This window comes from Myxine glutinosa, chromosome 13 (assembly GCF_964187855.1).
Source record: "Myxine glutinosa chromosome 13, kmMyxGlut1.1, whole genome shotgun sequence".
NCBI lineage: Eukaryota > Metazoa > Chordata > Myxini > Myxiniformes > Myxinidae > Myxine > Myxine glutinosa.
The window spans coordinates 103,178,966-103,205,902 of record NC_136273.1 but is presented as its reverse complement, the minus strand read 5'-3'; the positions used below and the strand labels follow the sequence as shown (position 1 = coordinate 103,205,902).

At 44.3% G+C, this 26,937-nt stretch overlaps 1 protein-coding gene across 1 annotated transcript; it reads right to left on the bottom strand.

Annotated features, from left to right (window-relative positions):
* Positions 1-3,484: 3,484 nt before the first annotated feature.
* Positions 3,485-26,851, bottom strand: LOC144888725 (potassium channel subfamily T member 2-like). Its single transcript, XM_078767830.1, has 9 exons — positions 26,617-26,851; positions 24,427-24,566; positions 20,485-20,596; positions 19,286-19,387; positions 19,040-19,123; positions 17,602-17,727; positions 16,096-16,312; positions 9,434-9,518; positions 3,485-4,285 (listed from the first exon to the last, which is right to left on the bottom strand). Exons 2-9 carry the CDS (start codon positions 24,507-24,509, stop codon positions 4,174-4,176), a joined length of 921 nt encoding a protein of 306 aa, XP_078623956.1. The 5' UTR covers positions 24,510-24,566; positions 26,617-26,851; the 3' UTR covers positions 3,485-4,173.
* Between the last annotated feature and the right edge of the window lie 86 nt (positions 26,852-26,937).

Sequence of the window (26,937 nt, the reverse complement as noted above, 5' to 3'; positions counted from 1 at the left end):
GCAGTGTTGGCCCGGGTTTTAATCTTATTCTCAAAGACACAAAGTAAAGCTTCTTCAAGACAAAACATCTAACCGATATCACTAATTCATTAGTGGTAGATGCATTAGGCACTCATCGTCAATGCCCATGCCCTGCCTGTCTTTTTGCTACTGTTAGGTAAATGTACATGTATGTAGGCCTGCCTATGATGTGAGATGTCAAGCATACATTACACATTTGTATGTACATGTATCTCACCAAAGAAGAATGCATTCCTTTACTTTCATTTGATTTTATATTTCATTTTTTAACAATCTTAAAAAGACCCTTACCTGTACTCCTGAAATGTTTAATGCCTGATGCCTAGGGTACGAACTAGATGGCTTATGCTAGGCTATTAGATTCATTCTTCATCATTAAGGGTCTATTGAAGAACACCCTGCTCTGTCTGAATGGAAATGATTTGACAAACATGGCAAATGCATTGGGGTCAGAAAGATGAAGCCACTTTCACTGTTGAGTGAAAGGGATGGTTTCAAGTGCAAGTAACTGTTACGTCATTGCAAGACTTTCGCACTCATTGACCTTTGACCTATGTTGTTTACCGGTGACATTTAGATTCTGTCTTTATAAAATCTATCTCTAGACCATCAATAGGAGCATAAAAACTCTGCCCCATTGTGCATTTAGAGGTTAAACTGCAAGCAAATTACGCAAAAACTAATCGTCGCCCCTTACAGAGATAAAGGCAAATGAGCATAGATGTGTCCTCACGTTTTCCTTTAAAAATAAGATTTTGAAAAGCTTTAGCAACCTTACTAGACAAAATATTGTAAAATAATTGAAATGTACAGATAGGGGATGTAAAATAAAGCATTTTTTCAAAAATTTTGAATTTTGCACTCATTGACCTTTGACCTTGATTAGTGACCTAATTACGCATTTTTGGGCTTGGCAAACAACAGATTCATATTCAGCATGAAAAACTACCCCAGAAAAAGTGGTTTGCTTGCTTTTACTCAAAAATGCCTCAATCATTCTATAAAGGCACATTTTCAGATTTTTTGACTAGGCTATTGCGCGTTCCGGAAGATTGCCCCCTTGATTGCCCAAAAGGGGGGTGGGTGGGGGGACCATCAAGAAGAGTGCCTTGTTTTGAACAATGACGTCGATGGTAAGAACGGTACTTTAATATGCTGCACTGCTTTGTACAACCAAGAGCTTATGAACACCCGCTACAACTGAAAATAAAGGCGAGATGACTGCCTGCTGTTAACCTGAGATTTGCTTTGAAAAGGCCCATCCTAAGTAATGGGCTCCAGATCGCTCCTTCAGTTTGATTCTGTATGGGCTTGCGGGACTCGGCCCGGCGGGTTTGGGATAGGACTTAGGGTCGCTGCCATTAGTCAAGTCACCCTATAACACACCTAGTCGGGAGTGCCGTTCAGGACTCAGGTCCTCATCCCCGACGTCCGTAACAATATTTTGTTCCTCTTCTTGTGTGTGTTTGGGTCTAGTGGATGACCATGGATCTTTATTTTCTTGTAATATTTAGGATGACAGGGATTTTTAATCTTCTTTTGGAATTCCTGTTTTGATTTACTTTCATGAATTTGCTGTTCACCATAAATGGAGAACTTGAACGTGCTCGGGTTCTCATTCGCTTGCTCAAAGATGATACATGCCACGTATTTTGTATAAACATCTGATGTGCTTACAATGATTTTGAGAGGGCACTGGAATTTTCCCATCTCTCTCCCATGCGCATGGCCAATAAAATGATGCAACCAACTGCAGGGATTGATTTCTTCCACGACACCTGGAACCGGGTTTGAAGCTCAATTTGAAATTCATATTCCCTTCAGGTTTTCTCGATCTGCTTTTCTGTGTTTTGCTCTCAGCAGTTTCTGTCTCTCTAATCTGGTATCAATCTTTATTTTGCTTAAAAGCATTCTATGATCGCTTCCTGTATTTGCTTTGTTTAATACTCTCACGTCCTGGACAATGCTTAATTTATTTGTTAAAATATGAAATCCATGTCGTTTTTTATTTATCCATCTGTACTTTTCTATGTCAAATTGTCGATCTTAGAGGTGTACTTTTCTTGAAGAATGTCTTCATGATTTTTAGTTTTTCACTGATTGCAAACTCGATGAGTTTGTCTTCTCTATCATTTCCACTGCCAATTACTTCAACCCCTTAATAGGTAACCTTCATCCCACAGAAACATCTGGAAAATCTGGGGTCTTTTTCAAAGGAATTCCAAAACTTCTTCCTGATGACCAACTCTACTATCTGGTGAAATTTCGTGAAGATCGGTTTAAAATTGTGACCTGTAGATGATTGACAGACAGAATATACTCCAATACCAATTGTTAAGGATTCGTCACTTCCGTTGTTGTGGTTCTCATCCACTGTAAACATTTTTGGTTGCATGTACTACTATTGTTGTCGTTTAAGTGAAATAGAGATTACTATTTTCAAAAGGTAAAAAAAGTTAATGTTTTAAAAGAAACCGGAACCGGACGAAGACGAAGAGGAAGAGGAGGAAAAGGGGGCCGAGCGAGCTGCGAGTGAGTCGGACAAGAAGCCGAGCTGCTTCGAGGTCTTGAGCAAACGTTGGCGAACGAGGGTCATGAGTGAACTTCGGGTTTCCCGGGAAAGGGATTCCTGCGACAGACTTGTTATCGCTGTGACAGATCAACCTGCGTGTCAGGTTTTGCGGTTGATTCCGAAGAGAATCGTTGTTTGAGGGCAGTTGTGCCTCGAGAAGAGACCCGTTGGCCGTTTTTGTCTTGCGCCTGATTTCGCATCACTCTGGGCTCTTTGCCTCGCTTCAACCTTTTCACCGCATCCAGAAGTTAAGCTGGTGTGTGTGTGTAACGTGGATTTTGAGTGGAAATTTGCGGTTCACCGTAAAGGGAGCCGTTGAACGTCCATATCCAAAGGGGTGATTTCCCAGTCGCCTTGAGGGCACCTTTACGCATCTTTGGCAGTGTGACTGTCACTGTCAACCGAACGGGATTCTGGTCTCGATTCGACATCGTTCTGACAATCATTGGAGCGTGGATCAACTTTGGCGTGAAGCCGGGATAGAGACATTGGGGATGTTCTTTTCGCTCACTTGGAGCACAGTGAGTTATATTGTACAAAACTGATGGTACCATCATAGGAATGATATATTGGTTGTACAATTGATTACTATTGTTTTTGTGTTGTTATTCTTGTGTGACCTTAATACAATATTTGTTTGTTGGTAACAATTGATGTGGTTTCACCATTGATCTTTGATACAGAATAACACATCTTTCTGCCGTGACTCCTCTCGGGGCTCGGAGGTACACCGTGACCAGGGGGTTTGGGGAGGAGCACGTAACACAATATAGACCAATATACTCGAAAATCTTCGATTTTGCAGGTAATAAAATATAAAGTGCCGTCTTCTCCAGTCACTCCCATCGTGTGTTTCAATGTTTGTTTCAAAACTCTCAAACAGGCTGCAGGTGATGTACAAAAAGGTTGTTTAATACATAGTGCACTCTGATGACATTTTCACGCCGAAGCAAGTGAAGGAATACAAAAGTTTTGGAGAACTTTCCAAAAACATTTATGCCCACCGAGAGTTGGGCTTCCTCCCAAGAAGGAAGGGATGGAACTTTCCAAAAATTGATTGACAAAGAAACCACTTTTGTGAAAATACATCCATATTGTCAACAATGGATTGGAGGCCCTGAAATATTTGGATACACCAAAAATGTGTTGATCATGTATGCGTAGTGATCTCCCAAGCCCTTCACCACACATTACAACATCTCCAAGTGAAAATATCAAAATATATGGTGTCGTGTTTGACTTGTAATACTGACTTCACATTTTCATGCCATTTAAATGTATAAGGAAGCATTCGTTCACATCTCCAACCTTTCTTTCATGACCAAGGTAATACACCTTAGGTCCTTAGAAGTATGGAGAGTTCAAGTAGTGACAGGACGATTAAAATGACTTGGCGACCAAAAGGAATTCCCAGATGGTTGAGAATATTAAAGATCTCAAGGAGGAAGACAAACTCAGGAGCTTTACAAGCTTTTTCCTCCTCTGTGCTACTCCCAGCGATAAAGAGAATCTGATGTTGACATGCCTGATCATGACCATGACCATGACCTCATCATCACCTCACATCAGTAGCCTTATTGTTAGTAACGTTTAGCTTCATGGTAGCACTTTGTGGTAGAGGTGCGAGAACCAAGTCCACCGAATCCGTGGGATGTAGGAAGGTCAGCCATGGGGTCCGGTCGGATCAGGTAGCTGTGAGAGGGAAGGGCAGTGAAATAGTAGTCGTGTATAAGCAACCGACACCTCAAATGCAAAGTAGTAATAATAATAATAACTACTGCATACAGTGCTAAATGATTGAACAAATACCGCTATAGAGACTCAATGAAGTTAAAACCTAAGGAAGAGCATGAAACCCATCATGTATCATCCCATATCTCACTATCCATTTATGTAACTTCGAACTCAATCTGTGCCATTTTATTTCCTTGCAATTCCTACTTTTCAAACAAAGTCTGCTTTGCTGTTGTCAACTTCTTTCTCATATTCCATCACTGTCAACATACATTTCTTTTTAAATTTTCAGAATCGACATGGCAATGGAATAGATTTTAAATCAACTAGTAACCCCGCACACAACTGGGAGCTGCAGGAAGGGTCATTCCTCTTTGGGGTATATAGATTATAGTCGATCTATGGGCGGGTCTCAAGAACATTGGGTGTGTGTTCATTCACCAAGTTTCTTGTGGAGAGATCGCCAAGTGGTTTAAGCATTTCAGCAAGCACTCCATTCCAAACCGTTAAGGAACGGCTGGCTTGGCAAGCGCTTGCTAGCTGCTTGGTAAATGAGCACAACCCGAGCTTCTCCCTTTCAGTTTCGTATTAAACAGCAGGAGCGAGTTCCAAAAGTCCGCTACGAAAAATGCCACGGTAGCGACAGAAAGGGCCATGATATTAACCCAACATTTGTGGGTTATATAGAGTACAGTAGATATTTGCTCAGTTCTGTAAGTAAACCTTACTTCACGGATGTCGGGATTCCTCCAAATTTCTTCATTTAGTGTTATAAACAGCATTAGCGACTGTTTAAAAAGCTAAGCAGACGTGTTTGTGGTTTATAATATTTTTACTTCCTGTAGAAGCCGTTGCTCCCACGGAAACGCCATTATAACTATAAGATATTTATACACGTTATCACTGCAGGAAAAACGCCTTGGAGAAGTGGGACATTATTAGTATTAATATTGTTTTGTAATAACATTAACAATATGTGATTATCATTAATTTTGTTATTGAAAGCGTCTTTGGAAAAACGTCACGAGAAATCTTCTTTTTTGGACAAACGCCACGATGAAGCTAACTTAATATGGCTATACACCTCAACACGCAACCCATTGACAGCAATGGCAGAGAAAACCCGCTCGGGGGAGAAAACCCCCTTGGGGAGGGGGGCAAATGAATGCGCTACAACCTTCATTGTGTAACCCTTGGTCATCCTGTCAAGTTTGGTTGAGATTGGATAAGTAAGGACGGAATGAATTGGGGTCAAAAATTCATCAGACAGACGGACAGACACAAACGGCGTATTTTAGTATGATGATGATGATGATTTAGGGTCTACAGGCCCAAATATCTGCTTTTGCAAACCATATTGTGAAATCATTTATATCCATAATGGAGACGAGACACGTAGCTTAATGTCACCTCTTAAAGATGGTTTGCTCCGAGCAAGTTTACAATCCAGAAAGCTTCGAGGCGAGCATTATAAAACGATTCTGGAACCTCAGTTTGCCTGTTCACTGGAAGGAAGTTATTTGTTTAGCCACATAATGATCTTACGGTGGTACAAGGTGGCCTGAAATTTGGCTTTACCTGTGCTAAATTTCTCATACCTCCCTCCCTATCTTCCCTTAAGCCGCGGTGGTTGTGGAAACACTGGCTCACTGCGCATGGGACCCAGCAGGTAGTTGGACGTCATGGCGGACACAAGTTGTTGCAGTGTCGAAGAGCGGTTGGTTGCTCGTGTTTGGGTGCATCAAGGACACACACAGGCCAAATGCTCAAGTTCAGACAGCTTTCATGGAATGCTTTGGAAAACCTTCTCCCCAAAAGAAGACATCGTTAAAGTCTAAAAAAAATGGGATTTTGAAACAGGAAGTGTGAAGGACAAGAAGCGCAGTGGAGTCGATCAGCAACAAGAAGAAACACTTGTGCTGCTCTGTTGGCATTAGTTGACCGGTCACCGAAAAAGTTAATAAGATCTAGTGAACTTGGCATACCGCAGACCCCAAGGAAAACTCACATGAAAAAATATCTTCAGTTGAAACCCTGGCGTCCATCATTACCCTGCGCTCGCAAAGCGAAACCGCAGTTAAGCATTCGGTTGCGTACGTGCGCCGTGTCTGCATTTAACAAATTCATTTTCTCGGCAACCGTTGGTCCGATTGACATGAAAGTTTACCATAGGAGCGCCTCTGCCTATAGATTGTTTTGCTGATAATTATGACATCATATGTCACGTGATACGGACGCCATCTTGGAAAAACATTACACCTCTACATCCCCCAAACCACTTAATGGAAAAAAATGAGACATGGCTAATTGTCAAGTACTCCCTTGGGGAATAAGATATGTTAATGATGTTATCGGTGCCTTAATAATGACGTCATAATTCGACAAGTACAACGTTTGATCTGATCAGTATGAATTTTTTTTTCCCTTTGCAACTGTTAGTCCGATGAACATTTCAGAATATGAGCGGCTCCTCCTGTAGAATCGTTCTAATGATAATTCTGACGTCATTGGTCACGTGATTTTTCCATTTTTTTTTCCCATTTTTCCATAATTCGGCAAGTACAACGCTTGATTAGATCAGTATTGATGTAGTTTCTCTGCAATTCTTCGACCGATTGACACGAAATTTTCACCATAGGAGCGCCTCCTCCTGCAGAATATTTTAATGATAATTATGACGCCATAGTTCAGCGGTAAAGGCGCCATGTTGCAAAAACCGAAAAACTTTGCCCCTCTATATCTCCGACCACACTCTATGGAAAAAATTGAAACATGGCTTATTGTCAAGTACTCCCCATAGGGAATAAGATATGTTAATGATGATGTCATCAGTGCCTTCATTATGACATCATAATTCGACAAGTACAATGCTTGATTCGATGAGTAATGAATTTATTTTTCTTAGCAACTGTTAGTCCGATGGACACGAAATTTTCAGAATATGAGCGGTTCCTTCTGTAGAATTTCTAAAATGATAAGTATGACGTCATAGGCCACGTGGTACAGGCGCCATCTTGGAAAAACCGAAAAACCTTGCACCTCTATATCTCCAAAACTGCTCTATGGAAAAAATTGAAACGTGGCTCATTGTAAAGAACTCCATATGGGGAATAGGTGTTGTTAACGGTGACGTCATTGGTGCCATAATTATGACGTCAAAATTCGACAGGGACAACGCTTAGTCTGATCAGTTTGAAATTTATTGAGCGTGATCTATGCAACAATTATATTAGAGAATATAAATTTATTATATCATCGCTCACATGGTCTGGCAGCCATATTGGATCAAATAAAAAAAAAACCTTCAAAAACAGAAGAGTTGGCTCGCACCAAGTTGACTGCGCAGGGTAAGTGTTCTATGAATACCATCTAGTTTGTGAATGAAGTGAATGATGCCGACATGGATTGGTGCTGCACATCATGCAATGTCTTGCTTGACACCGTCCCGACTGCCATGCCTCAAAGAAAAGTGTTTTTGGATGAATGCGCCATCTATTAAAGCTTGTGGACACAAAATGTCGTGTTTTAGTCTAAGGAAAATCCACACTTGACATTGGAATTGGAAAATCATCCTGAACACATGATAAAATGGGCAGGAATGACCTCAAGACATTCATTTGGCCCTTATTTTTTTAATGGACTGGTAAACGGTGTAGCTTACTAGCAGAAATTAAGAAACTGTCTGGTTTTCTTAGCAGAAGTTAAGAAACTGTCTGGTACCACGACTTGTCACTCCAGGAATAGCTGATGGTGTCTGGTTTTTCACAACATGGTGCACCTGCCCATTTAGCATTGCATGTTCAGGACGATCCCAATGAAACGTTTCCTCAACGATGGATTGGATGTGGATCACCAGCTCCTCTACCATAGCCACCACGTAGTCCAGATACAACGACTCCAGACGAGTCGTTGTGGGGCACCATCAATGATAAAGTGTCGACAAATGGGTATAGGATGATTGAAGAACTGTGTGCTGCAGGCATGGCCTTTTTCGCACAGCTGCTCCACAAATGCTACACGAGATGTCTTAGAGGACTTGTCACCGAATTCAGTGGTGCAAGGAGAATGATGGACCACATACAGCTATGACTGATCAATTAATTGCAAGTACAGTAAACCTCACCGTCCGCGGGGGTTCCGTTCCTGTAAACTTCCGCGAAATGCGAAACACGACCAGTTTATAACATGGAAGTCAATGAGATACATTCCAGCCCCAAAATTTAAACACAAAAATCATTAATAACTTATAGACACGTGCATCACTCTCAAATCGATCTGATATTTTAACTTATTGCACTAATGTCATCACTTTCATGTTCTGCTCTTCAGCAAATGCACCACCTAATGGATGTTTTGGGGGCCCATGGTTAAATAACCAGTATCCAAAGTTTTACCACAAAAAATACAGGACCACACCTCACCAACCGCCACAAGGAAGCTGCCAGGAGACAACAATGTGGCCGATACCCGAAGATGCAGAATGTTCATTTTCAAATTTTTAGATATTTTTTACCCTCAGATACAGTATTATGATAATTTAACACGTAATGTTACATTAAAGAAAATACTGTTATCCAAAATTCAAAGTATTAAAAACCTTATGAAAACTGAACGAGTTTAAGGTGGGTAGGGTTCACTGTTTCCAAGGGTATGCGGAAGTGTCGGCCCAGAGGTAGAGAAAGGGTGTCCAAGCGTTAAGGGCAGACACGTGAAATCAAGGACCATGAACATGCAGATGGCGACGTTTGACTGTACTGCACAATAAAACCTGTATATTGGAGAAGTTTAAGAAGGAATACCTTCCAATGGAGGGGTAAAGCAACTTTCAGGCCACCATGTACATGCAAATGTACATTTCAATTGCATTCAGGACAAACCCATGAGGAGACGTCAGTGTACGTCAGATTAAATACACGACAGGAGACTATGGACAAATCAACATAGTATGTTGGACCTGAACCTAGGAATACAGCAAAATGAGCTGAGGGCTCAGATGGGAATGTTAAACAGGCCAAAATATTTTCAAATGTATTTTAAAAACTTCAGACCTCACATTGTGAAAAAACTTCTTACAAACAACTTCTTACACATGGCTTCAAAACTCACATGATGTCATTGAGTGCTAAGGAAAAGTCCGAAGGTGGGTTGATCAGCACATAGGAAAGGGTGTTTTCCTGCTCACTTGTTTCATCTGCACAGATAAAACCATCAACTTGAGTTGGAAGACCCCAAGGCCCAACATCAGCGAGGGTCTCAATTAAAGAATCAAAACAAAAGGCTCCTTCACCCTAACCACACCCTGAGGCCTAAACAAAGGGATAATGCTGGGGAGAAACAACCAATGTTCACCTTAACTCAACATCGTGTACTTTACTCTATTTGCATCATTGAACTCCACAATCTACATGTGAGTCAGAAGTCCCAGGACACCGTTTTAGCTGCTCATGCAAGATTTGATTGAACCATATGTATTTGTATTGTTTTCCTTTTTCAGACAATACAAATAATACATTAAACCAAGTCCATTTACAGTCGAACAGAGGTTGGTAGCAATGGTGTGGTACCACGAGAGGAGAAACACAAACGGGACGATGAAACAGGTGCAAGAAAAGGTTGAGGAGCGTTTGGAAATCCAGCGCCGTCAAAATGAAATCTTCATCTTTGGGGGAAAAGGACATTTTGACTGGAAGTGTCCTCGACAGCAAACGCAACAACCAACCAAACATTCATGATTTGGGAATTCAAAACATTAAAACATCTGTTCTCAGATCTCTGAAAAAAATCATCATGGAAACGTTGGGTGTTTCGGATTCATCGTTACGTCACACAATGAAGGAAGGACTTCACATGGAACCATATAAACCAACTGTCCTTTGTGACTCGTCAGATGCAGATCATGAAAACAGGTTGACAGCTCGTGACAGACTTTGATGTGTCCACCTGAGACAGAACACTGCAACACTTTGATACAATTCCTAAAAGGTCAAAGGTTATGTTTAGTGATGAGTGTGCTGTTTACCACAGTTCATCTCCACACAATGTTTACTTTTGGAGTGATGCCAATCCACCTTATGTTGAGGAAGTGCAAGACCATCCACCACATGTTATGGTTTGGGCGGCGTTATCTGCCCACCACATCATTGGTCCTTAGATTTTGATGCATCGGTCAATCAGCAGTCATATCCGCATATGTTGGAGAATTACCTGACGCCTGATCCCTGATGTTGAACAACGCGGACTAGCCCATGAGATTTATTTCCAGCAGGAGGAGGCACCTGCGCATCATTCGTGTGTGCTGCAAAATTACCTCAATCAATTTTTTTCCAACCGTTGGATTGGCAGGTCTTCGCCAAAACTTCTGTGGTCACCGCACGGTCCTCACCTGACCACTTGTGACGATGCTTTATGAGGATACGTCAAAGCTAAGGTTGCAGAACATCACATGGCACATGTTGATGAACTAAAATAATGCATTCAATATTCATTTGGCACCATAACATATGTTGGCACTATAACACAAGGTATTTTGGACCCATAACACAAGGTATTTTGGCGCCATAACACAAGGTATTTGGCGCCATAACACAAGGAATTTTGGCGCCATAACACAAGGTATTTGGCGCCATAACACAAGGTATTTTGGACCCATAACACAAGGTATTTTGGCGCCATAACACAAGGTATTTGGCAACATAACACAAGGAATTTTGGCAACATAACACAAGGTATTTGGCGCCATAACACAAGGTATTTTGGACCCATAACACAAGGTATTTTGGCAACATAACACAAGGTATTTTGGCGCCATAACACAAGGTATTTGGCGCCATAACACAAGGTATTTGGCGCCAGAACACAAGGTATTTTGGACCCATAACACAAGGTATTTGGCACCATAAAACAAGGTATTTTGGCAACATAACACAAGGTATTTTGGTGCCATAACACAAGGTATTTTGGCGCCATAACACAAGGAATTTTGGCAACATAACACAAGGTATTTGGCGCCATAACACAAGGTATTTTGGACCCATAACACAAGGTATTTTGGCAACATAACACAAGGTATTTTGGCGCCATAACACAAGGTATTTGGCGCCATAACACAAGGTATTTCTCGCCATAACACAAGGTATTTTGGACCCATAACACAAGGTATTTGGCGCCATAAAACAAGGTATTTTGGCAACATAACACAAGGTATTTTGACAACATAACACAAGGTATTTGGCGCCATAACACAAGGTATTTGGCGCCATAACACAAGGTATTTTGGACCCATAACACAAGGTATTTGGCACCATAAAACAAGGTATTTTGGCAACATAACACAAGGTATTTTGACAACATAACACAAGGTATTTGGCGCCATAACACAAGGTATTTGGCGCCATAACACAAGGTATTTTGGACCCATAACACAAGGTATTTGGCACCATAAAACAAGGTATTTTGGCAACATAACACAAGGTATTTTGACAACATAACACAAGGTATTTGGCACCATAACACAAGGTATTTGGCGCCATAACACAAGGTATTTTGGCAACATAACACAAGGTATTTGGCAACATAACACAAGGTATTTTGGCAACATAACACAAGGTATTTGGCAACATAACACAAGGTATTTGAAGCCATAACACAAGGTATTTGGCGCCATAACACAAGGTATTTTGGCGCCATAACACAAGGTATTTGGCAACATAACACAAGGTATTTGGCAACATAACACAAGGTATTTTGGTGCCATAACACAAGGTATTTGGCAACATAACACAAGGTATTTGGCAACATAACACAAGGTATTTTGGTGCCATTACACAAGGTATTTGGCACCATAACACATGGTATTTTGGCTACATAACACAAGGTATTTGGCGCCATAACACAAGGTATTTTGGACCCATAACACAAGGTATTTTGGACCCATAACACAAGGTATTTTGGCGCCATAACACAAGGTATTTGGCGCCATAACACAAGGAATTTTGGCAACATAACACAAGGTATTTGGCGCCATAACACAAGGTATTTTGGACCCATAACACAAAGTATTTTGGCAACATAACACAAGGTATTTTGGCGCCATAACACAAGGTATTTGGTGCCATAACACAAGGTATTTCTCGCCATAACACAAGGTATTTCTCGCCATAACACAAGGTATTTTGGACCCATAACACAAGGTATTTGGCACCATAAAACAAGGTATTTTGGCAACATAACAAGGTATTTTGGCAACAACACAAGGTATTTTGGCGCCATAACACAAGGTATTTGGCGACATAACACAAGGTATTTGGCGCCATAACACAAGGTATTTTGGACCCATAACACAAGGTATTTGGCACCATAAAACAAGGTATTTTGGCAACATAACACAAGGTATTTTGACAACATAACACAAGGTATTTGGCACCATAACACAAGGTATTTGGCGCCATAACACAAGGTATTTGGCGCCATAACACAAGGTATTTTGGCAACATAACAAGTTATTTTGGCGCCATAACACAAGGTATTTGGCAACATAACACAAGGTATTTGGCAACATAACACAAGGTATTTTGGTGCCATAACACAAGGTATTTGGCAACATAACACAAGGTATTTTGGCAACATAACACAAGGTATTTGGCAACATAACACAAGGTATTTGAAGCCATAACACAAGGTATTTGGTGCCATAACACAAGGTATTTTGGCGCCATAACACAAGGTATTTGGCAACATAACACAAGGTATTTGGCAACATAACACAAGGTATTTTGGTGCCATAACATAAGGTATTTGGCACCATAACACATGGTATTTTGGCGCCATAACACAAGGTATTTGGCAACATAACACAAGGTATTTTGGCGCCATAACAGAAGGTATTTTGGCACCATAACAAAAGGTATTTGGCGCCATAACACAAGGTATTTGGCAACATAACACAATATATTTTGGTGCCATAACACAAGGTATTTGGCAACATAACACAAGGTATTTTGGTGCCATAACACAAGGTATTTGGCACCATAACACATGGTATTTTGGCAACATAACACAAAGTATTTGGCGCCATAAGACAAGGTATTTTGGCAACATAACACAAGGTATTTTGGCACCACAACACAAGGTATTTGGCACCATAACACAAGGTATTTTAGCAACATAACACAAGGTATTTTGGCAACATAACACATGGTATTTTGGCACCATAACACAAGGTATTTGGCGCCATAACACAAGGTATTTTGGCACCATAACACAAGGTATTTTGGCACCATAACACAAGGTATTTGGCGCCATAACACAAGGTATTTTGGCAACATAACACAAGGTATTTTGGCAACATAACACAAGGTATTTTGGTGCCATAACAAGGTATTTTGGCGCCATAACACAAGGTATTTTGGCACCATTACACAAGGTATTTTGGCACCATTACACAAGGTGTTTTGGCGCCATAACACAAGGTATTTGGCAACATAACACAAGGTATTTTGGTGCCATAACACAAGGTATTTGGCAACATAACACAAGGTATTTTGGCACCATAACACAAGGTATTTGGCAACATAACACAAGGTATTTGGCGCCATAACACAAGGTATTTGGCAACACAACACAAGGTATTTGGCGCCATAACACAAGGTATTTGGCGCCATAACACAAGGTATTTTGGCACCATAACACAAGGTATTTGGCAACATAACACAAGGTATTTTGGCGCCATAACACAAGGTATTTTGGCGCCATATCACAAGGTATTTGGCGCCATAACACAAGGTATTTGGCAACATAACACAAGGTATTTGGCAACATAACACAAGGTATTTTGGTGCCATAACACAAGGTATTTGGCACCATAACACATGGTATTTTGGCAACATAACACAAAGTATTTGGCGCCATAAGACAAGGTATTTTGGCAACATAACACTAGGTATTTTGGCACCACAACACAAGGTATTTGGCGCCATAATACAAGGTATTTTAGCAACATAACGCAAGGTATTTTGGCAACATAACACATGGTATTTTGGCACCATAACACATGGTATTTTGGCACCATAACACAAGGTATTTGGCGCCATAACACAAGGTATTTTGGCACCATAACACAAGGTATTTGGCGCCATAACACAAGGTATTTTGGTAACATAACACAAGGTATTTTGGCAACATAACACAAGGTATTTTGGTGCCATAACAAGGTATTTGGCGCCATAACACAAGGTATTTTGGCACCATTACACAAGGTATTTTGGCACCATTACACAAGGTGTTTTGGCGCCATAACACAAGGTATTTGGCAACATAACACAAGGTATTTTGGTGCCATAACACAAGGTATTTGGCAACATAACACAAGGTATTTGGCGCCATAACACAAGGTATTTTGGCACCATAACACAAGGTATTTGGCAACATAACACAAGGTATTTGGCGCCATAACACAAGGTATTTGGCAACATAACACAAGGTATTTGGCGCCATAACACAAGGTATTTGGCGCCATAACACAAGGTATTTTGGCACCATAACACAAGGTATTTGGCAACATAACACAAGGTATTTTGGCGCCATAACACAAGGTATTTTGGTGCCATAACACAAGGTATTTTGGCAACATAACACAAGATATTTGGCACCATGACACAATGACATGGTATTTTGGCCCCATGAAACATGGTATTTTGGCACCATGACACAATGACATGGTATTTTGGCCCCATGAAACATGGTATTTTGGCGCCATAACACAAGGTATTTGGCAACATAACACAAGGTATTTGGCGCCATAACACAAGGTATTTGGCGCCATAACACAAGGTATTTTGGCACCATAACACAAGGTATTTGGCAACATAACACAAGGTATTTTGGCGCCATAACACAAGGTATTTTGGCGCCATAACACAAGGTATTTTGGCGCCATAACACAAGGTATTTTGGCAACATAACACAAGGTATTTGGCACCATGACACATGGTATTTTGGCCCCATGAAACGTGGTATTTTGGCACCATGACACATGGTATTTTGGCCCCATGACACTTGGTATTTTGGCACCATAACACATGGTATTGGGCACCATAACAGTTGGTATTTTGGCACCACAACACATATTTTTGTACATAACAAAAGGTATTTTGGTGTCATAACATGTATTTTGGCAACATAACAAAAGGTATTTGACACCATAACACTTTGTATTTTGGTGCTATAACATGTGGCATTTTGGCACCACAACACATGGTATTTAGCACCATAACACATCGTATTTTGGTACATAACATATGGTATTTGGCATCATAACACATCGTATTTTGGTACATAACATATGGTATTTGGCATCATAACACATCGTATTTTGGTACATAACATATGGTATTTGGCATCATAACACATCGTATTTTGGTACATAACATATGGTATTTGGCATCATAACACATGGTATTTTGTGCCGGTTTTCACATCGCATGTGGAGAAAAGTTATCTTGTGTCATGACAATGGCAGACATCATATAGGTGCACTCGATGTCTAAGGTGGTATTGTAATTGTTGTATTACTGTTATATGTTATTACTACTCCTGTTATTATGTATTAATGTAATATGTTATTCTTACTCGTGGGACTTATGACTCACCCTGTGCATGTGGTTGTATAACTTTATATTTTAAAAAATACATCTTTCTTCACTGTAAACGATTCTACGTGTATCTGCAGAGAAAAACTCCCATTCCAACATCATTCCTCATGCTGCTTGTACCGTAGCCTTTGGTGGGAAGACCCAGCTGCTCCATGCGGGTCTTCACATACTTTGCGAGCTGCCAACGTTCAAATTTCTGGCTCTCGGGGCTTGCGTCGCCACTCGTGATGACCTGAGACCTCCTCACTTTATGGTTGGTCCAACGCACACTATTAAATCTCGTCAGCAAGGTTCCATCGCTGGAGTCGTCTTGTTTTACCGCCTCCGAGATCTGGGACTTCCGGAATCAATCGACACATCAGGAAAGTATTTTGAGTTACAGTGGAGGGATAAAGTGAGTGATTTTTTCAAGGACATCATTGTTTCAAAATAGTTTCCGCTCAGGAATCACCAGCCTCGGTGGTGTAATGGTTAAAACTCGAGTCTGGGTGTTCGGTGGTTCAAATCATGGCCGAGTCATGCCAAAGACGTAAAATGGTACCTGCTACTTTCTTAATGCCCAGAATTTAAACAGGAGAGAGTATGGACAAAAAAGGTTGGCAACCATTGCACAGGCTTGATGGGTCTAATTAATGGCATCCTCCTGCAATGAGGTCCCTTGGAAGGGAATTAATAAGGGTTTAAAAGTTCATGACATCATCAATATTAATAATAATCATACAATTAATTATACATAATCAATTAATTAAATATTTAATTCTAAACTTTGTTCCTATACTTTCTATGTGGCCATAAAACCCTGATTCAGGGATCCATAATAGGTTATTTAGTCTCGTCCCAAAGGAGTTACGAGTCTATTGCAATGCCTCTGTCTGTGAGTACACGTCGACATATTTTCACTTTAAACATGTTTTTTTTCTGTAACCGCTTGTCCGTTCGATGTGAAAAACTTTAAACATGGGAGGGACTCCCCAACGAAAAAAATTTGAAACTTCGCACATGTCATGAACTCCCCATGGGTTATATAGGGTGATAACGATGTCATTGGTGAAGTGGTTTTCCAGCAATAATTGGTCGAATCGAAATCCTTATCCGAAAACTTTGAAACTTCATATATCTGATCTACGACCCGATGTGAATGAAGAATTACATGTATGATGTCATTTGTGACGTCTTCTGGTGGCCATATTGGATTGAAAATAGGAATTAAAAAACATCTTCTGCAGCACCGCTTGACTGATCGATGCGAAACTTCATACATATGGTCGATTAGCCATATTACGGGAATATAGTTTGAATTTTTTTTTCATATTCATCTTCATTGACGCAATTTAGCCTTAATGTGTGTACAAAAGTGGTTGTTGAATATCCTAATAATCAATCAATAATGAATAAAGCAACAGATAATGGTAATGTATGTGACATAATTGGGTGCATGGATGACACAGGTGTGTATATGGGCCGTACAGTTAACGATGGTATTTTTGTGCAGAATGAGCGTGCGAGGTGAGACTATGTGCTCTCCTGAGTGTCGCTCTACTAATTCGGAAAGCAATGAGGTGTACATGAAGACCATTAGCTTACCGGAGAACTAAGCAGGGAAGAAATGCATCTTGCTAACCATACCTCTGACATGACGGAATGGTTCTCAGTACGATATACTCCGATGGGAATTTCCCCAGTGGAGGCGCTAAGATGTCCATAAAGCCGCCCATAGGTATTGAACCTCATCTGACTTTGAGTCACGTGCATCTGAGGATGGGTGGCATTGAAGCTGATGTTTAGGTCAAAGCATGTGGTAACCTTAACGTTTACGTTGAAGCTGAATTATTACAACTTGCTGAGGGAGCAACTATATAAGAGATAAGACAAAATCTGCACATTACATTCAGTTGAAGGGCTTAGGATGGGGGATTGGAAATAGGAAGGACAAATTAAGAGTGTTCGGTGAAGAGAAAGGAAGTTGGGAATAGACAGACATAAGGAGGAGAAAGGGGTTCTTTCCCATATACAGTAATGGGTGTGAGGGTCCAGAAAAGTTATGGGAAATCATCATGCAATATATAATTTGAGAAGTGTCTGTCTGTTTGTTTGTCTGACCTCAATGCCTTCCCGAACCGCCGAAAGCAGTTAGTTGAAGATTAGTGGTTGTACTCAGGGTGGCGGAGGGGAGGGAGGGGTGAGAGAGGGTGAAGGGGAGCGCATGGGCAGACTTTTGATGGGTAAGAAAACAAACTCGTAATTCCGGGGACCAAGGGTCTCGGGAGCACCTGATTCCCTCTATGTAAACCTATATCGTAGAGCACCACCTGGTGGGAGCCGGTATTACAAGTCATAATAAAATACAAACATAGACATAAAGGTGGGGGAATTAACCTGTCTGTAGGGGTAGTTTTGCAAGTATTATATATAATTTGAGAATTGTATTTATTTGTGTCTTTGTTTGACCTCCATGCACTGCTGAACCGCTGGACGGAATGCATGGTAGTTGAGGGACGCGTGAGCACCCAATTATCTCGATGTAAATGTGTATTCTATGGTGACATTCCTGGTGGGGGTGCGGTGTTATACACACACATTACATCCAGCCCTCCCCCTTCCACAGATCTCCCGACGTCCCTGTTCTCTACTGTTGTGTTTGTGTGCTTCCCTCTCTCTCTCCCCATCTTGTCTCCCGCTTCCCTTATTATGTTTTATGTGTGACTGTGCATGTTTTCATGTTCAATGTGTTAGCTCTTGCATGAGCCTCCACTTTGTATACTAAAAAATAAATTAATTAATAAAAAAATTAGAATTTGGATGGGAAGCGGAATTGATAGAAAATATCTGAAGTATTGATAGCAGGGAAAGGAGGTTCGGAGTAGATAGGACAAATGGGAGAGTGAAAGGGCAAATATGGGTGTGGGGAAGGAGAAAACGGGGGTGTGGGAATGGGTCAAGATTAAAAATAAAAGGTCAAAAAATTGGGGTGGGGAAGGGGTGATAGAGGAAAGTCAAAAATTGTAATTATCGGAAGCAAAATAAACAGATGAACTCTGAAAAGATGCTCATGTGCTGTACCTACCACACAAAGATTTCCGGAACCTTTTGTGGTATCAAGGCCCAGTAGCAAGCGTATGATAGGAATCATAAAATCCTTCACAAAAGCCTGCAGAGGACGTGGCGCAAGTTATGGCCCCTGATTGAAATGAGGAGTTAGTGCATCAAACTATAAACACAAAGGAAACTGGAAATATTCCATAATAAAGTTGGAGATGAAGCAGTTATTGGGTTTCATTTGACATGCAGAGCGAGGTAAATGTAAAGCGACCTGGTACAGCAAGGTATCGAGCATGCTGACACTGAACACCTTCCCAGCAGCAAAGGGAAGGCGGAACATGAAGGCCAAATTCGAGCCCTTCTCTTTCTCCTCCTGCGCTGAAACAGAGAAAAAGTGCAAAAGAAACGGTGGGGGAAGGAAAGAGGAGTGTGGGGGAAGAAAAGGGGAGTGTGGGGGAAGAAAAGGGGAGTCTGGGGGAAGAAAAGGGGAGTATGGGGGAAGAAAAGGGGAGTGTGGGGGAAGAAAAGGGGAGTGTGGGGGAAGAAAAGGGGAGTATGGGGGAAGAAAGGGGGAGTGTGGGGGAAGAGAAGGGGAGTATGGGGGAAGAAAAGGGGAGTATGGGGGAAGAAAAGGGGAGTGTGGGGGAAGAAAAGGGGAGTGTGGGGGAAGAAAAGGGGAGTGTGGGGGAAGAAAAGGGGAGTGTGGGGGAAGAAAAGGGGAGTGTGGGGGAAGAAAAGGGGAGTGTGGGGGAAGAAAAGGGGAGTGTGGGGGAAGAAAAGGGGAGTGTGGGGGAAGAAAAGGGGAGTGTGGGGGAAGAAAAGGGGAGTGTGGGGGAAGAAAAGGGGAGTGTGGGGGAAGAAAAGGGGAGTGTGGGGGAAGAAAAGGGGAGTGTGGGGGAAGAAAAGGGGAGTGTGGGGGAAGAAAAGGGGAGTGTGGGGGAAGAAAAGGGGAGTGTGGGGGAAGAAAAGGGTGTGTGGGGGAAGAAAAGGGGAGTATGGGGGAAGAAAAGGGGAGTGTGGGGGAAGAAAAGGGGAGTGTGGGGGAAGAAAAGGGGAGTGTGGGGGAAGAAAAGGGGAGTGTGGGGGAAGAAAAGGGGAGTGTGGGGGAAGAAAAGGGGAGTGTGGGGGAAGAAAAGGGGAGTGTGGGGGAAGAAAAGGGGAGTGTGGGGGAAGAAAAGGGGAGTGTGGGGGAAGAAAAGGGGAGTGTGGGGGAAGAAAAGGGGAGTGTGGGGGAAGAAAAGGGTGTGTGGGGGAAGAAAAGGGTGTGTGGGGGAAGAAAAGGGGAGTGTGGGGGAAGAAAAGGGTGTGTGGGGGAAGAAAAGGGTGTGTGGGGGAAGAAAAGGGTGTGTGGGGGAAGAAAAGGGGAGTGTGGGGGAAGAAAAGGGGAGTGTGGGGGAAGAAAAGGGGAGTGTGGGGGAAGAAAAGGGGAGTGTGGGATAGCGACAAGTTTGAGGGAAAGAGGTTTCTCACTTTCTCGAGTTTGGCGAGTAAACGAGAGTAGTCGTCCTTGGCACGAAACTGCATAAAACGCATGTTGGCCTGATGAGTGAGTTCTGTGATGATGTTGAGGTTCGGAAAAAGCCTGAAAAATAGCAGAGAAAACGAGCGTACAGTCTTGGATGGAAGGTGTGAATCCCAGTACAATACAGGTAAACCAAAAAAAAATTCAATCTCTTATAATTCTTCCTCACTACATGCTCTAAATTCACATTCATTCCACCCCTCCTCTATCGTTCTTAAACAGATCTCTGACTTGAAAATCACAATAAACCCAATTTGTTACAAATGTTCGTCTTTCATTAATCATCCACTTTCTAAACTCCCCCCTTGCCCCTCCCCCCTCCAAATCTCCCCCCTTGCCCCTCCCCTCCAAATCTCCCCCTTTGCCCCTCCCCTCCAAATCTCCCCCCTTGCCCCTCCCCTCCTAAACTCCCCCCTCACCCTTCAAATCTCCCCCCCCCCCCCCTACAATTATCATCATCCTCCTCCTCCTCCTCCTCCTCCTCAAAGCTGCCTCCTCCCCACTTCGTCTCCCTTCTATCTCATACCTCCACCTCCCGCAACCTTCTACTTTCCTCTGCCCCCCCCCCCCTCAAACAACCCCTCACTGTGCCTCATCCCATCACCATCAAACCTTTCCTCCTCCTCATCATCCTTCCCTTTCTTGCAACACTTCTGTGATCTCTGACACACTATCAACTACTCTCCCAACCTCCCCCTCTCATCCTTCATCTGACCCTACCCCTCCCCTCCCCTGTCCTATCCTGTCCTGCACCCGATGCTCCCCCTCTCTCCTCATTAACGGTATGGACCTCAAACATCCGGGGTCTTCGCTCAAACCTGATTGATCTCTCCATTCAGGATGCTTCTGACAATCCAGACATGATCTGCTTAACAGAAACTTTCCTCCTTCAAGATGTTTCTGATTCCTAAATATCTCTTCCTGGTTACTCCCTCCTCCGGTATGATAGACCTGAGCCTCGTCCTGGTGGTGGGGTTGCTATCTTTATCAAAAACTCTCTTCCTCACTCTCCCTGCACTGCCCTCTCTCCACCCCACCCCCAGGATTACCTCTGGCCACGGCTTCCTCTCCGCTCCCACCTTTTGTTCATGTGTTCTGTACCGTCCTCCAAACAGTGGACTCCATTTACATTTTGCTGTCTGACAACATGGACCAACTTATATCAACTCATCCCAATTCTCTCTTCCTCATATGTGGCGACTTCAACTGTCATCATGCCAGTTGGCTGGGTGTGGGTTCCTCTCTGACCAGCCATGGCACCTCAGCAAAGGACTTCTGTGACTCATTGGGGACCGACACAATCTGTCAATTTCCCGACCCGGATCTCAGTCAATGGAGTATCTTCTCTTCTCGACTCTGTTATGACAAACTTCCTTGTAAATGTCTGATGCCCTTCTTCTGCTCCAATCGGTTCTTCTGATCATGTGCTTGTTAAAGTGGACATCTCTCTGGTCATTCTCAGAGAGCCTTCTCAGCGCCGACAAGTCTGGCATTTCACTCAGGCCGACTGGCACGGTCTGCAAGCAGCCATCAATCGTCTGGACTGGTTTCCCATCTCCACTGCCCCTGACATCAATTCTTCCTGGGAATTCTTCCAATGCAAACTGCTCTCTATCTCATGCACAGATTTATCCCATCTCATCTTCAGTTGTCTTACCCTTCCTCCTGTCCATGGTACACTGAGTCTTGTGGTGAGGCAGTTGCCCTGAAACAACTTGCCTTTGCCTCTTGGAAGGCTAATCCAACTGAAGGCAATCTCAGTTCCTTCCACCAAGCTCGGAACAAGTGTGTGTCTACCCTCAGGAGTGCCAGGAAGCACTATCTCTCCACACTCAAGAATGAACTCTCAAACCTATCTCCTTCCTCCAAATCCTGGTGGCATCTGGTGAAATCCGTTTCTGGTGTTTGTTCCCCTTCCATCCCCTCCCTTACCTCAAATGGCTACACAGTTGACACCGCACGTGGCAAAGCCGAATGCCTCAACTCTGCGTTTGCTTCAAAATCTTGTGTCCCAAACCCATCTCTCTGTGTTCCCACCTTACCCAGTCGAACCCGACTGCTCGTGGACTCTGTGTCCTTCTCTCCTGACAAGGTGGAGAAGTTTTTGTCAAACGTTGACTCTGATTCTGCAACTGGACCAGACGGCATCAGCCCAAGGGTCCTAAAATCCTACTCTGCCGCTCTATCTCACCCTCTCTTTGTTCTCTTCACACGCTCTTTTGCTCAAGATCATCTGCCAGCATCTTGGAAATCAGCAAACATTACCGCTTTACACAAAAAAGGTGCAAAAACAGATCCTTGCAACTACAGACCAATCAGCCTGCTCCCAATTATCAGCAAAGTCATGGAATCCATCATTGCTTCGGATATCAAATCCTTCCTCTTCTCCAATGGCTTGATCTCCGATCATCAATTTGGATTCAGACCAAGTCATTCTACTCTGGACATGTTGCTTCTGCTGTCTCAACAATGGATGGAGGTCCTCAATGCCAAACAGGAAATCAGAGCCGTCTCCCTCGACATAGCACATGTCTTCGATACGGTCTGGCACCCAGCTCTGCTCACCAAACTCTCTTCCTATGGTATTCATTGAAATCTCCACGCTTGGCTTGCAGACTTCCTCTCTGGTCGTAGTCAACATGTGGCCCTGAATGGATTTCTCTCATCTCCTCTTCCTGTTCAGGCTGGAGTTCCCCAAGGCAGTGTTTTGGGCCCTGTGCTTTTTCTGGTCTTCATCAATGATCTCTCTGACTCTCTGGAAAAACCCCTCTCTATCTCTTTGCTGATGACTCCACTCTCTGCCGCTCCATTCCTCATCCCTCAGATCGGCAGTCTGCAGCCTCGTCACTCTCTGCAGACCTGGACAAAATCACAGACGGGTCAAAAAAGTGGAACTTGTCTTTCAATCCTGACAAATCTCACACTCTTACGATGTCTCTCTGCAAAGACCGACTGGAAAACCCTCCCATCTACTTTCTCAACAATCCTCTCCAAGAAGTTCTGTCGCTCAAGCTTTTGGGTCTCACTATCTGCCATGATCTTTCTTGGGAAAAACCACATTTCCAAGCTGGCCTCAAAAGCCAGTCGTCGACTGGGCATCCTCCATCGTGCGAAGTCCTTCCTTGGCACACCTGAGCTCCTCACCACATACAAGGCTTTCATTCGCAGCTAAATGGAATACTGTTACCCCCCTCTGGGCTGGTGCTCCTGCCTCACACCTAGTTCGGCTTCACGCTGTTGAAACCAAAGCTTTTAGAATCATTGGAATCTCCCACGATGAAGCTAACTCCGAGGGCCTTTCACTCACTCACCGCAGGCAGGCAGGTTGTGGTCTTTCTGTCTTCTACCGACTCTTGCTCCGCCAGCTCTCTCTGTGCTTTGTCCCCCAAATATTCCTACAGGTCGCACAACATCTGCCTGCAACCCTCTTATGGTTAAACTGCCAAAATGTAGGATCTCTGCTCACCTTCACTCTTTCATTCCTCTTTTCTCCCGCCTCTGAAACAAGCTCCCCCACTCCCTTCAATCCCACTCCTCCCTCCAGGTCTTTAAAACAGCTGTTCACCACCATCTCTTATCTTCCCCCATCGAAAACCTTGATCTTTTCTACCCCCGCTAATTCACCCCAGTTACACTTTTTGGAAATACCAACTTCTTTCCTGGAAGTCCTTGCAGTGTTCATATGTTTTATACCTCTCCCACCTCCCCCAAGCCCTCTCCCTCCCACATTTCTCCCGATATCCCTGCTCTCAAATGTTGTTCTCCCTCTCTCCCCATCGTGTCTACCACTCCCCTTATTTTGTGTTTTATGTGTCGGTTTCACTTTTTGTGCGATTAATGTTCGCTCTTTCACGAGCCTCGATCTTGTATACAAAAACAAACAAACTCACGTGCTCTGCGAACACGATAAGCGCTCCGAACGAAGGCGCCAGCTCGAACATGAATCCCGTGTTGTTCGCAAAACTCCAAACATCTCCCTCGTTTCCCGTGTAGAAGAAGATGGCACCGACGCCTTTCTTCCAGAACTTATCTGAGAGGGAAGGTGGGTGCGGGGGTCATTAAAATAAACGGAGAACACAATGTATCAGGTGTACCAAATGGTGCAATTCCCGCAGGGTCGGCGTCATGGGGGGGGGGGGGGGGGGTATGGCGGGCCATGCCCCCCCAAATGGCGCCAAACTTTCACGTAGGCTATATTTTGTGCAGTGTGGGTGCACAGTGCAGTGTGTGTATGTGCATGTGTATAAGAAGGGATGCAAAACGTAGTGTTCAGCCTGGTGAAGGTTGTGTGTGTGTGTGTGTGTGTGTGTGTGTGTGTGTGTGTGTGTGTGTGTGTGTGTGTGTGTGTGTGTGTGTGTGTGTGTGTGTGTGTGTGTGTGTGTGTGTGTGTGTGTGTGTGTGTGTGTGTGTGTGTGTGTGTGTGTGTGTGTGTGTGTGTGTGTGTGTGTGTGTGTGTGTGTGTGTGTGGATTGTTTACGGCAAACTCTTATTATCAAGCATTTAGTTTTACATCATAGATCGAGTTCTCGAACGGCAGTTTGTGCCTCCCCCCCCCGATTACCCTAATGTCCCCCCGATTACCATAATGTCCCCCCGATTACCCTAATGTCCCCCCGATTACCCTAATGTCCCCCCGATTACCCTAATGTCCCCCCGATTACCCTAATGTCCCCCCGATTACCCTAATCTCCCCCCGATTACCCTAATGTCCCCCCGATTACCCTAATGTCCCCCCGATTACCCTAATGTCCCCCCGATTACCCTAATGTCCCCCCGATTACCCTAATGTCCCCCCGATTACCCTAATGTCCCCCCGATTACCCTAATGTCCCCCCGATTACCCTGATGCCCCCCCGGTTACTATGATGCCCCCCCGGTTACTATGATGCCCCCCGGTTACTATGATGCCCCCCCGGTTACTATGATGCCCCCCCGGTTACTATGATGCCCCCCCCGGTTACTATGATGCCCCCCCCGGTTACTATGATGCCCCCCCGGTTACTATGATGCCCCCCCGGTTACTATGATGCCCCCCCGGTTACTATGATGCCCCCCCGGTTACTATGATGCCCCCCCGGTTACTATGATGCCCCCCCGGTTACTATGATGCCCCCCCGGTTACTATGATGCCCCCCCGGTTACTATGATGCCCCCCCGGTTACTATGATGCCCCCCCGGTTACTATGATGCCCCCCGGTTACCCTAATGCCCCCCGGTTACCCTAATGCCCCCCGGTTACCCTAATGCCCCCCCGGTTACCCTAATGCCCCCCCCGGTTACCCTAATGCCCCCCGGTTACCCTAATGCCCCCCGGTTACCCTAATGCCCCCCGGTTACCCTAATGCCCCCCCCGGTTACCCTAATGCCCCCCCCGGTTACCCTAATGCCCCCCCCGGTGACCCTAATGCCCCCCGGTTACCCTAATGCACCCCCGGTGACCCTAATGCCCCCCCGGTGACCCTAATGCCCCCCCGGTGACCCTAATGCCCCCCCGGTGACCCTAATGCCCCCCCGGTGACCCTAATGCCCCCCGGTTACCCTAATGCCCCCCCCGGTTACCCTAATGCCCCCCCAGTTACCCTAATGCCCCCCGGTTACCCTAATGCCCCCCCCGGTTACCCTAATGCCCCCCCCGGTTACCCTAATGCCCCCCCCGGTGACCCTAATGCCCCCCGGTTACCCTAATGCACCCCCGGTGACCCTAATGCCCCCCCGGTGACCCTAATGCCCCCCCGGTGACCCTAATGCCCCCCCGGTGACCCTAATGCCCCCCCGGTGACCCTAATGCCCCCCGGTTACCCTAATGCCCCCCCCGGTTACCCTAATGCCCCCCCCGGTTACCCTAATGCCCCCCCAGTTACCCTAATGCCCCCCGGTTACCCTAATGCCCCCCCCCCCCCGGTTACTCTAATGTCCCCCCCGGTTACCCTAATGCCCCCCCCCCCGGTTACCCTAATGCCCCCCCCCCCCGGTTACCCTAATGTCCCCCCCGGTTACCCTCAGGCTAATGCCCCCCGATTAGATTTGTCCTGACGCCGAGTCTGCATTCCCGTCCACCGTCGTCGTCCAAACAAACGTACCAGTGATGAGGTAGCGCTGTTTGTAGGTGCGTCCGGCACGTGAACTCAAGTCAAAATGATCCACGTTCTGCTCGAACTCTTTCTCCAACAAACCACCCGCACTCGCCTCGAAATGCAAGCAAAGGAAGAGCGAAAGCACCAAAGCAACGCACCGACCCCAACGCACCATTCTGCTGCTTCTTCCCAGACGAACACTCGTTCGAAACACGGAATCACGTGCGGCGCCTACGTCATCGCTGCAAGTCACGATCAGCTGATTGCTTGAGGGTCTCTCACTCTTCGTCTTCTTCTTTTATTTGATTTGCGATGAGAGGCCGTTTC